Source organism: Quercus robur, chromosome 2, assembly GCF_932294415.1.
Source record: "Quercus robur chromosome 2, dhQueRobu3.1, whole genome shotgun sequence".
NCBI lineage: Eukaryota > Viridiplantae > Streptophyta > Magnoliopsida > Fagales > Fagaceae > Quercus > Quercus robur.
In genome coordinates this window covers 84,804,611-84,817,941 of record NC_065535.1, presented here as the reverse complement: position 1 = coordinate 84,817,941, position 13,331 = coordinate 84,804,611, and the positions used below count along the sequence as shown (strand labels likewise).

The 13,331-nt window shown below is 32.8% G+C and overlaps 1 protein-coding gene across 2 annotated transcripts; it reads right to left on the bottom strand.

The window, feature by feature from the left end:
- Window positions 1–896: 896 nt before the first annotated feature.
- LOC126715476 (uncharacterized transporter C405.03c-like) lies at window positions 897–8,278 on the bottom strand. 2 transcript variants are annotated; one of them, XM_050416084.1, is made up of 8 exons: window positions 7,886–8,278; window positions 5,507–5,905; window positions 4,284–4,486; window positions 3,740–3,810; window positions 3,549–3,647; window positions 2,041–2,158; window positions 1,816–1,951; window positions 897–1,554 (listed from the first exon to the last, which is right to left on the bottom strand). In XM_050416084.1, exons 1-8 carry the CDS (start codon window positions 7,967–7,969, stop codon window positions 1,477–1,479), a joined length of 1,188 nt encoding a protein of 395 aa, XP_050272041.1. In that variant the 5' UTR covers window positions 7,970–8,278; the 3' UTR covers window positions 897–1,476. The 2 variants fall into 2 exon arrangements, with proteins under 2 accessions (XP_050272041.1, XP_050272040.1); XM_050416083.1 differs by having other exon boundaries at window positions 4,269–4,486; window positions 7,886–8,276.
- Window positions 8,279–13,331: the final 5,053 nt, after the last annotated feature.

Here is a 13,331-nt window from a genome sequence, read left to right as displayed (position 1 = left end):
AAACTTCCAATTTTAATTTTAATGTTGATACTTGTAACACCATCAAATTCCATTGTAGTTATTGAAAATGGCTCATAAATAAATCACAAGTGAGGTAAATGCCTCATGAAACAAAACACAAGAAAGGTAGGTGACAAAGAAAACCACATGGGAATTTCATGTTTTATGGGTATACCACAAGGGTGGTATGTGTAATTCACCCTCTCTTTTTTTAACAAAATAGAAACACAGCTACATTACAAAGCAAAGAGTCAAGTTAGTGATGCATACTCCAAAAAATTTACTTGGGCCATATTACCCCCAAAGTAATTCCACCTCTGGGTTTCATTTTGCTGATTAGCGTGAAGTTTTTTTTTTTTTTTTTTTTTTGAGAACCTGATTAGCATGAGTTTGAATTAGTTGTTTTCTTCATTTAGCTTTTTAACTTATTTGCTTGAGTACATCTTTTATAAAACCTCATGTTTTTTAGATTGAATTGCCCATTTTTAGCAAATAAGTAAATAAGCTGTCAGTAAAAACCAAATCCATATTCATCACTTTGGCAAGTAATTTCAGCTAGGTTTCATTCAGCTTAAAATATCAACATTCAATTGAATCCATCTGGACCTCTCTCTCTCTCTGTCTTTTGCTTCTTAACTTGAAGTTATCCAAGGTGTCAAGGAAAGTGGAAGACCTTAACAGCTCTAATTATATGATCAATTGTGCACGTTAAAAACAAATTGTCAGTGTTGTGTATAGAATTGAAGGGGTTAAAAGTCCTTCTCTAGTACTGGATCAGGATAAAAATTAAGGGATTGGATTATGTACATAAAGCAAAGCAAGGGTAACCCTGACCAGGAGCACAAGAAGTTTCAGCTAATGGCAGAATGTAAGACCTTTAGGAGAAGCACCAAATGTAAAGGTAAGAAGCTTTTCAATTTAAAATTGTGAGAAAACAATAAAAAGTATTTTATTATGAGAGAAGCAGATAATGATTGCATTGCCACTATCACCATGCTCCCACCCTAATTCACAACTTCTATACTTATTTGCTTTTGCGCATTCTTTCCTTGGTAAATTATCTACCTTTGCTCCCATTACCGATCAATCTGCAATAGCCTTAAGGCAATGCAGATCGAGCTACATCATACACATAATTCCTTGCATCAGTCCAGTACAAATCTTATGGAGTACATATAGAGTAATAAGTGGCCAAAGACAAGTCTCTTCAAACCCAAGGAACAAGAAAACTTTTAACAACATCTCACTGCAGCAATTCCACTCTATTTGGAGTCGTGTCTTCGTCAATCAAGCCAAGAAACTGGATGGCCAGATTTCGAATTTGTGTTGCATCTTGTGAACAATTATCTTTTCTTTCATAATAAGGCCTATAATATACGGACAAAAAAAAAGGCAGTCCATAGGCCATGCATCATCAAAGTTAAGAAAGAAACGTCCAAGGAGAGAATATGAGAAGCAATATTTTTCCTGGTGAACTCAAGGTTTTTGATGATACTGATACCACTTCTGTGAGAACCAATTTGAAAGGTTAACTACTACAAAGCCAAGGAATACCTGCAATGCGTAATTGATATACAAATAAGTGGCCAGTGCAACCAGCAAGAACTTGCTTTCTACACAAACAATAGTAGCTAGCATTGATTATTATAAGCTTGGGATTGGTTTTTCCACTACCACTAATTAATGGAAACCTTTTCTGCAGGGTGGGTGCAATATAAAAACTGCACTAGCACTAGCACTATACTTATATATAATAAAAACAAATTCCAAAACCAAGGCCCTATAATACCAGCAATAATGATGTACATCATTTACCTGAGCTGAACCAATAATATAAATTATTGAATAGTGCTGTCCATGAATCAACATGTCCTCCATCATGGCAAGAGGGATGGTAAGCGAAGCACCTAGAGCTGCTACAAGTGGTGAGGTCCAAACAACACCTAATGCCCTGGTAAGTATAATAAAACTCTGATCAGAAGAGTAAGAGCATTAAAATTCATCAAACTGAAGTGGCAAAAGGTTACTCTCCTAACATACCAGAGATAGTCTGAGAGAACACTTCCAACAAAACCATTGATAAGAATAACTTCTTCCACTTTAGCAGAGGTGGGGAATTTGAACTTTGGTTCAATGCCCATAGCAGTAAGAGGCCACACTGAGATAGAGAATATAAATTTAATCATTCAATGTCATGCACGATTAAAATGAAAGAAAATAGACAATGTTATGGTTGAGACTTCCAAACCCCTTCTTGATTTCAAATTTGTGCATAATCTTTTATAATAACAACAATGGAAATGAGATAACAGGTCCTATTGTATAAGTCTTCTAGATGCTCATCAAATAAGATTGGATACAATAAGAGTCATGAATCTTACATCATATTAATTGGCAGTTCTACCAAATGCTTATCATCCAAAGTTAAAGTATGCATTTGATAGAACTTCTATTGAATTCTATTTTTTAAATTTGAACATAACGTATATACTCAAATATTATAGGGGAAGCTCAACAACCCAAAAAAAAAAAAAAAAAAAAACCACTTAATTTCATTTTCCAATAATGATCCTCCCTCTGATTTATACTACGGTTATAGTGATCTGGGTTATGTAAATACGGTGATAAAGGTGAATGCAACATACTGAAAAGAAATGCTGCATGCAAAATTCTAAAAAATATCTAAAGGAGCAAACTTGTCCATGGATCAAACGCAAAAAAGACAAATAAGAGAGCTATATGACCATCCATAATTTATGACTCAAAAATGCAGGGAGTTAATGAGAATGTGAGATAAATGAGTGATCATGGAAAAAGACACATAAGGAAATGGATTATTGAAATTTTAGAGGAAACACCTAAAGGTGACAATTATGTGCAGAGACGGCTAATGGTTCACAAGCAAGGTAGTCATACAGTTTTAGTTAATGGTTATTTAACAAGCTTAAACCTAGTAGTTCAATTCATTCCTACTTTTAAATGCTCCAACTTGCTTCATTTATGCCATATTGTTTATTGTTGTGCCAATATTGTGCTATTCAAAACTACAGGTATATCAGTATGTCCCCATTCTATCATCCCTCATATTCTGAAAGCATCATTAAACTATACTGTTTCCTGATTAAATATAACATTTTTACCCTGTAAACCGCTGACACAAACACAAGAATGGTGCTGAGCCTATATTGTTTACAATTAGTAAGTCAAGATCCAAATTACTTACCAAAAACAAAACTCAAGCCCCAAATTTACAGTACCAAACTCTCAGAAATGTGGTGCATGCGTAAAATTAAACATACATTGAAAATTAAAAAGGATAATCTTTTCCAAACAATAACAATGACTTTGGAAATTAACAAAGAAAAAAAGAAAATAGCATAGCCTATTTCTAAGATGAGAGACCAACAGAAACATTTACTAGAAAGAGCCACAGATACAACAGAAGCCAACTCATGCAAAAGAACTGTAGCATATCATATACTTTTTCTTTGGCAGGTATAATATATCATATACAGTAACAGGACTTTGGAAAATCTAGCAAGCCTTACTGAGCCACCAAAGAGCAGCAAGCGTGAATAATCCCATAGAGCCAAATAACTTTTGCACATCTACCCTTCCACCCCCTCCAGCAAACTTCTTAAGAAGCACTGCATTAGTAGTTTTGCAACAAAGACAATCATTATGTAGCATTACAAAAAAGACATAAATATTCCATGAATAGAAAGAGAAGATATTCAACCGGTAAACAGTCCATAAGTAATAGATGACAGAATAGCAAAAAGATCACCCAGAAGCGAATGCTTCCCATTTCTGAACACAAAAAAGCAATCATCAGTCACTGCTTAAGAAACATGCTCTATAAAGTTCAAGTTAATAAAAAACTTAGTCAACCAAAAACAATAAGTGCCAGAATATGTAATGTATGGCCGGCATTACATTACACTAAGATTGATCAACTACATTTGAGAGCAAATCACAAAAGTAGTTAGAGATTAGAGTCAGCTTCTTCAGATGGAAATTGTTATTTGTGACATTGTCTTTGAAAACACATGGGTTCAAAGTTCTGTAATTCATATATCATCCAAGATTTGCACATACTTTGATCATCAGACTAGAAATCAAAACTTGATGGAGCTTGAACTCTTATTCCCCATGAATAGGCTCAGTGTGACTTACAGAGCTCTTATATCTAACAATATAAGCATGTCATTCAGCCACATTCATATATGATCTGAATGATTTCACTAAACTAAGGAAAAGAAACGTACTTAAGTGTGCTTAACTGTGATTCATCTGTGGCTGATACATTCCCCAATGTGGTCATGGCAACACCAGCCATGCTAACAACAACAGCAATTACTTTAACGATATCTATAGATTCTTGACCCAGACATGCACCAATTAAAAGAGTGAAAAGTCCTGAAGTTGAAGACATCAGTGTTGTACTGGCAACGGTTGTTCGTGCAAGGGCAGCATTGTTTAGATACTGCAGAAAACAAACTCAATTATGCTTCTTCACAAAAGATAGATACCTACTCATTCTGTAAGCTGATAACCTAAAGTTTCCTGGAACATTATCTATCAAATAGATAACAGTTGTGTGCATACATAATTATGAGTAATAATATCTTATTCCAGATGTAACAGATCAACTAACCACGTAAAAGTTTGACAGGATATGTGAACAATCAATTCTTAGAAAATTATAACACAAAGAAAAGTACCGAAACAAATAGCATGGAAAATGAATAATGATTCTGGAAGAGTTGTTGTATTTTTTTTTTTTTTTTTATTGGTAAATTACTCACACACCTAGTGGGTCGTTAACCCAAGATCTCATCCTCCACCTAGCACTTGCAAGAGGAGGAGGTGCCAAGTAAGCTAGTGCTTGTTAGCAAGAGTATTGGCAGCAATATGTATTGCTCAAGGTGTTCTGATTTGCAAAAAAAAATTATATGCCTAATTATTTTTTAACTTAACCTATTTTGTTTATTGTTAAAAAATATATTGAACACCCTGGCTTGAGAATCCCAAGAATTTTGGTTCAACAAAAAGAATTTTGGCTCTCCAAACATAATCCTTAACCCCTTAAACAAAATGAAAATAAATAAATAATAAGAATGAGCAGAAATAACAGCAAAAATATCCTAAACAACAACATGATTAGGCCAGATAACAACAAATGAATAAAATATTCAACAATAAACCCATTCAACAACAAAATTAAATTTTAAAAAAAAAAACCCTAAAAAAAAGGCGATTAGACTATTTTAACTGTCATTGGTTTGGCAGCATTATTTGTTATAATAGACTATTAGATTTTGCATAATTAAAATGTCTTAATGGCTACCCTAGAAAAAATTCCTAAATCTGCCAAGCAAGAGTTTTATTTTCTTAAGAGATTCAAGGAAAAACAACATTTAAGGAATCAATTGCTTTTTTTTCTTTTCCAGGAAGTAAGTCAAATGATACAAATGAAAGCTCCATGAAGATTCAAGGATCTCACCTCAGTAAAAAACCAGAGAGGAGCAATGCAAAATCCAAATTTAGCTATTTCCTTTGTAGTAATCTTTTTGTCATCCTTCAGTGTGTCTATATTTTTTGCAGATTCAGAAACTATAAGTTTTACGTCCTCAGAATAAACATCTATGCAAGAGTCTTCTTTCCCTAGCTTTTCCTGATGTTCAATTTCAAAAATACTATGCTTCGCATTTTGTTTTGCAGTAGAATCAAGTTCCATAGAGGTCTCATCCACAGTTTCTGCATCATCTACACTTTTACAACGGTGGCATCTCAGAAATTCTACTAAGCAATCCTTAATGAATGCAACTGGAAGATAAACTACCAATAGAGAGGTTGCAAGATATGCCACTGCAAATGGCTGCTTGTATTCTCTGAAGACACCCTGTTGCATGAATACTAGTTAGGTGTTCTAGCAGTCACAATGAGAATCATACAAAAGAAACTAAATTTGTAATTAGTCCCACAGCAACATAAACTGAGTAAATGTACTGCTTCACTTGTGGAAGAAAATGGCTTTTACATATCAAATATCAAGGACACAGAAATCCTCTACCTTGCATCTACTATAACTTAAAGAACTTCAGAACAATTATCCTTGCTTAAAATCTTAAGCACATTATATTGTTGCAAATGAGCTTCATTAGGACCAAAGTCATTAAATAATAAAGCAATAACAAATCAAACTTCAATAATATCAAATGGTACAAATATAGTGTGGCTCTCATTCTTTATACATAGGTAATCGGGTGAAGAATACCAGGTGCCCAAAAATGATGTTTCTAAAAGCATCTCTAGCAGAATCAACAAATTTTTATACTGTTTGGAGAATAAACAATGACTTTTACCTTTATCTACCTACTTTTTCAAATATACTTTCCAACAGACTTTCTATCTCATTTAAATATCATTTCTTCATTCATTATTTATTATTTTTTTAACTACACATCTTCCAACATTTTTTTATTCAATACCTAATTATTATAATAGAAAAAAAGATTTGAAGAATGAATAGTAGCTCATCAGACCTGATAAACTACCGTTTATTAGCAAAAAAATATTTGAGTTTTAGAGAGGCTGTTGGAGCCCTCTTTCTTTGTTTTTTCCGGTTTTACTCTCCAAATTTTGGCAATCCATATCCTATTGGAGTCACAATGAGACGCATTAGCTTAAACAAAGCGGATAATAATATATATTAATTCCAAAGCCAATTAAATAGAAACAAGTGGAACTCACGGTCAACCCCAACGAAGCTCATTGTGTCATAAATAATAAACCATTGAGCAATAAGTCTAAAATCAACACTGGTTCAGAAGATGCCAAAAAAAACAAATAAACGATGTATAAGTAAAGTACTTGTGGATGCTTTTGGCACTGTGTTGGTTCAACTTCCTCTATTAAGATGATCAGATTAAGGGGCCCCACTAAAGATATCCAAACTTTCCTTGGCAACCTTGGGAGCCTTTGTTTGTCACTAAGCACTAGCTCCAAAAGTAAAAGTGAAAAACAAAAATAATGCACTTATTGATGGTTATAGGGACCCACCACCAAAGCAAGATGGTAGTGTGCACCCCACCGTTCTGAAACTACTGGAGAAGACGAAGATCGTGATATTAAGAGGACAGTCAAGGAATAATTTTTATCTACAGAATCCGATAGCAAGGTAGAAACAACTATTTTTTCATTCTCAATGTCTTATCTACCATAAGTTAGACATAACACTCAAAACCATTGCGTATTTCTAATTCATAGACGATGCAACAACAGTTACCACCTAGAATACTACCATAAATTTTGTTTTTTTAAGATAAATGAGCAGACTTTACTATGAACAATACTCGGAAACAAGTACAACAAGCAGTTCAACAAAAAGGGTACTGCAGAAAACAAACAAACAAAAACCAGCAGGGAAAACACTGCAACAATACTAAGCCAACACAGCTAGAAGGAAAAAAAATTCAACATATGAAAACAGCGGATTCTAACCAAAAACTCAAAATTTCTGTGTGCCTTTAAAACTGAACAGGCCAGGGAATGCCCCACGGATTACAAAAAAATCGGGTCTGCAAGGAATTCTTAAAGTTTCTACAGTAGCCAACTTGGATTTCACATCCCATTTGGAATTCAATTACTACCATAAATTCCATTAATATGTATTCATTTTAATTGACAAGTGCTCATATTAAGCTTCAAAGTCCACCCAGAGTAATCAGAAATCATCTAAAGGCATCTGACATACAAAACAATATCAAAGTCTGCAATAAAATCTCATTCTAATCAACACCCATTACTTAAAAATTTCTCAGCCATAACTGGCTGAACCAATAAATAACATAGAGACTAGAGAGAGAGAGAGAGAACTGACCTGGGTGACTTCTGCAGAAGTGACCCACATGATCACAACACTGACGATGAGAAGCAACCCTCCCTTGTATTTCCAACTCATCATATCTACGATGAAACCAAGAATCACTATCTTTGTCTTTGAATTATATAATATGTTTCCCTTGCTTCTTTTTCTCTGTCAAACGAAGGCTAACAATCACGCTTGGTTGCTTATTGTTTTATGAGGGACGTGAAAACTTAGTAGGCATTTACAATTCTTCCAAAACAGTGATGGCTTGGCCGCTTCTACTTCTATCCAGGAATAAGGAAAGCTAAAAAGAAAGCAGAGACAAATGAATGCTAGTGTCTGTGCGAGTGCTTTATGTCTATTGTCATTTGATCTCGGGACGAGAGGGGGGGTGGAAAGTACGTTACGTGTGTTTAAAAGAACAATAAACAAACAAAATAAACGTCCGACATATTCCTCGGTCCTTATAGTTGTACCACCAAATTTTGGTGTTCTTTTATATAACCAAATATGGCAAATTTTGCGCTACAAGCTTGTATAAAATTTCTCAAAAAAAAAAAAAAAAAAAAAAAGCTTGTATAAAAATCCTAGGTTGCAGTTTCTAATTTATACTTAAAGATTCAAAATTTTGTCAAAATTTTGGAAAAAAAATATCATGGAGAAAAGTTATATGTTGAAATATTATCATATCCATAAATATATATATATATATATATATATAGACACACACTTAAAAGAATATTCAAATCTTGCTAGCTCTATTACCAAGAGTTTTATAGCTCAATTGGGTAGCACTTTTATAGTGTTTCTGTCGGAAAAATCCAAAGTTCGTATCCTCTTCTAATTATTGAATTATCAAAAAATAGCTCAATTAAGAGTACATTGTAGCTCAATTGACTTCTTAGTATTTTCAACTGAGACATTCACATACACATATATCCTACTACCACCTCCTAGAGTTTTCAACCTTAACGTTTAAGGTTTAAATCTTCTTTTCCCCCTACTTTATAAGAAAAATGGAAAAAGACATATATGATGCACCCTTCTCATTAGGGAAAAGGGTAAAGAAGAAATTTGGCCTAGATAACATACACATAAACATAAAAATAGTAAATTCATAGTAACTCTTACTCGGCCAAGAAAAAATGGTACTTATTTATTTATTTATTTTTAAGAAAGATAGCATTAATTTCTAATGGAGACGCACTAGTTCAATCCCCTCCTCTTCTATTATAACTATCAAATTATCAAAAGATAAATTAATATTGGGGTTCTCTTGGCACAATATACCTATAACATGGATTTTTTCTTTTCTTTTTTGATGCAAACAATCGGATTCTTATTTATTTGATGGAGATAGAATTTTTATATTGGTTTATGTAAGAAACATCCACTTGGATATATGTAACAATGAAATATGGCATTTCATTCTCCAAAGTTGAGTGATGGTTACTAAATATGGTGGTGAGTGATGGTTACTAAATATGGTGGTATCTTATGTATGAGAAGGCCACACGCTGTGAGGAAAGAGGATCTACACACTGTGAGTGAGATATTACATGCATCTAATACATAAGTTAGATAGACATTTTTATTTTATGTCACCATTATAAACGCACAGTTACACATGTAAGTGTGGTTACATGTGCAAGGGAGGAAGCAAATTCTTCTAATTTTTTAATGACTGTAATACATACCCTTTAAATATATTCAATATTTATCTCATTTTTCTCTCCTTATTTTGTTTATGAGAGAGAGAGAGAGAGAGACCTGTATAGTGTATACAAAGAACCAATTTTTTATATATATAAAAAAATACAATGACAAAATTAGCTTTTAAAGATATTATATTTTCCCTCTTTTATCTTTTTATTTGTTTCTTTTGCGTAAGCCTCTTACTATGCTGACAATATCTTGATTTAATTACAATATTCAAGATTATCTAAAATAAGTATTTCCATGAAGAAACACCAGAAGGTGCCAACCAGTTGGAACTAGTTGTAGAATTTAAAAAACAAAAAACAAAAACATACTGAAGGGAGAGGGAATGAGATTTGATAAGGATATATATTGCATCCTTAACTAGACCATTACATAGTTGTATATTACATTGTTTGTGAGCAATTATTTCCTGAGAGTATAATAATGACATACTTCCATAATATCGTATCATTTTTCATTGTTGGCACGATTATTAAAAAAAAGTAATTCATTGTTGGCACACAACATCATCAATGATTCATTGTTTTTTTTTTTTTTTTACTAAATAAGTCAAGAGTTACAATATTTTTTACAATTGTTAATATGATCTATTGTGATTAGTGAATAATAAAAATAGAGTTAATGATGAGTTCTAGTTAGTTCAACTAGTAAACTCTCTTGTTATTGAATAAATGGTCTAGGTTTAAGTCTTGCATACACCAAAAAGAATCCAATCAGTGTTTTGGCTAAATGATAATAAAGAGTAATCATTATAAAGTTGATGTCATATGTTCAAATTTTATCGTATCTTTTTTTTTTAAAAAAAAGAAAGAAAAAAAAAAGTGGTGTCAATGGTAGACTCAAGTAAAATTGTTGTTGCTCAAATCAAAACTTTCCAACTTAACAAGTTGTGAAAAAATTGTATCCCTAAAATTGCTTGTAATCTTTTATCAATTGTCACATAATGCGGTCTTTCTGTTTCTCTCTCTTAGGAAATTGAATATTGAACCATATATATAGTTTCAAAACCCTAACCATGAACTTTTAAATCCATTTCAATTTAAACCCTAACCAATGTGATCTAAATCAGAGAGAGAGAGAGAGAGAGAGAGAGAGAGAGAGAGAGAGAGAGAGAGAGAGAGAGAGAGAGAGAGAGAGAGAGAGAGAGAGAGAGAGAGAGAATAGTTTGTAAAAGTATACGATTTAATTTGTAAATTATCAAACAATGTGGTTTAATTTGAAAGCCTCCAAATTATAGTTTTTAATTTGTAGTTTATGAAACATGAAGGTTTAGTTTAATTTGAAACCCTTCCTAAATCCTCCATTGTTAATAATCAATATTATTATAATTCCATAATTACAACAATAGGGAATGATGAATTTGAATCTTGATTCTCCTCGTAAAGGAGAGCCATTGAGTTACAAATTTCTTGGCTTTTAGTAACTAATAGAAGTTATTGTTGTTGTTGCTGTTGCTGTTATCATCATCATCATCTTACAACAAGGGGGATTCGAATCAATATTCTTCATAGAGGAAGTATTATAACCACAAAAATTTGCCTAACAATTACATAACTCTATTAATTGGTCAAATATGAAGGTAGCATGGATGAGTTATTTTATAATTTTTATTTTACGTGTATGATTGCTTCTTAAAAAAATAAAATTATATAGGTATGATTACTATATGTCATATATAATACTTTATTTATTTTAAGGTATCTATATATCTTATGATACACAATATTTTTTTTAAAAAAAATCGTTAGTATTCAAGATTTAACAATTATGTTGTTTCTCAAAAAAAAAAAAAAAAAACAGTTATGTTGGTAATAGATCCAGGCCACTACCTAGGATTAACAGGGATTAGTGTAAGAAAAAATCTATTTTTTGCTTCATTTTTTCATGATTATGGATGGCAGGAAAGAAATCAATATTTATAGGTGATAAAGTGGATCATTTCCAATTGGAAAGAGACATAAGCAGGGCTTCTCTGTTTATCAAAAAGGAAAAAGAAAAACAGGGCTTCTCCAAGAGCATCGATTAACCTAAAAGGGATATCAAAAGGAGTCAAAAGTCTTAAAAGTGTGGTCTCCTCCCCAACTTAATGGATAAAACCAAATTTTGAAGTTGCATTGCAAAATTACAAAGTAGTCCATTATGCTTTGGGAAGAAACTGAGTTGGTAACATCACTGGGGCTTGGTTGCGCGAAGAAAAAGTTGACTCTATTCCTTGGGTAGAGGTATAGCATTACTCGATTAGTCGCCCTTCATGCAATTTTATTTGTGCTCACAAAGCAAATCGCACCGTGCTTAAGGAGGTACCAACTCACCCAAATGGTGTGGTGGTCTAATTGTTCTAAAAATTTGTACAAAGTCCTTTGCTCTTAAGAGGGGCAAGCCTCTTTTGTAATTTCTTTTCTTTCTGTTTGTACCTATGTTCAGCACCCAAAAGAAAAAAAAAAAAAAAAAAAAAAAAAAGGCTAAAAATTTAAGACACGATTGGACATGTCCAGTTTTGGATACAAGTCCGAACCTCAATGTGTTCAATGCACTCATTCACCGACACAAGCTCCACCCCAAAATTAAAGTTGTCCTAAGGATGTTACTCACTCTAGTATTTTTTTGCTAATTAAGCCATACGGAGACATGATGACAGTGATGACACTCCTAAAGATGAGCATTGTTAGCGGCATAACTCGTGGGTGATGGTGGGTCTATGTGGGGGCACTTCTCCACCAACCATAACTCACCACATAGACGAGTTGTGACAAAAATTGTGCTACAAGTTGTGGCACCAGAATTGAAGTTTATTCCATAATAAAACACTGAACAGTATCTATCAATTATCCCACTAATAATCCTTTCAAAAAACAAAAGTATCCACTAATAAATTGTGTAGTCTCTTTTCTGTCAATCTTTCAACTATGTATGAGTCTATGACTTGGCAATTTTTTTCTTCTTTTTTTTTTTCAAGTCCATATGTAATTTGGTGGTGAATTTTTAATCAAAACCCTTTCTAAAAGTCCTTTAGCACCATTGCATCCGCTGGTCTTGTTTAAAACTTCAATTGCTTACGAGAATGGCTTTTAATACTTTTTTATAATTAAAAAAAAAAAGCTTTCAAAACTACTCTTTTCAATTTAAATTTAAGTAAAGATAATGGAAAAAAAGAAAGAAAAAAGAACTGATTTTCTATAAACTAAAAAGTTAAGGGGAATCAGGATCTTTCTATATGATTTGAAAGGAAGGAAATCTATGTCATGGTGAAGATTAATCTATAATATATTCAAATGAATACATAGTATCGTATCATTTAAAATCTCACACCATCAAATAATGAAAGATTATTGATTTCAAATAACATGACATCGCGTTCATCTTTAGATTTGAGAAATATTAAATCTTGTTGTGCATATAGCACCCCAAGACTCAAATTAATAACAGTAAATGAGCGGAAATTAAATAACAAGCACACACAAAAACACAAGAATTTAAATGGTTCGGCAAACTGCCTACCTCCATGGCGACGATTGAGAAATATCACTATAAAAATAGGGAGATATAATAATTCACAAGAACACTATCAAAAAACCCAAATCCCAATACACCATAACTCTCTCTCACCCACAAGATAAGAAAACACTATTCTTCTTCTTATGCGGCTGCTGTTAGGTTTTTAGGAATTGTCTAATTCTCTCACTTGGCTTTACTTCCTAGGTTATTAGGAATCTCCTCTATTGCCGTAACTAATAAA

Excerpts from the sequence above, each read along its gene's own strand:
- LOC126715476 (XM_050416083.1), bottom strand. The coding sequence starts at position 7,969 with ATGATGAGTTGGAAATACAAGGGAGGGTTGCTTCTCATCGTCAGTGTT. Across the intron at positions 5,906-7,885 it reads CTTCTGCAGAAGTCACCCAG|GGTGTCTTCAGAGAATACAA; the intron begins GTCAGTTCTCTC and ends TTCATGCAACAG. Across the intron at positions 1,555-1,815 it reads ATATTATTGGTTCAGCTCAG|GTATTCCTTGGCTTTGTAGT; the intron begins GTAAATGATGTA and ends TACGCATTGCAG.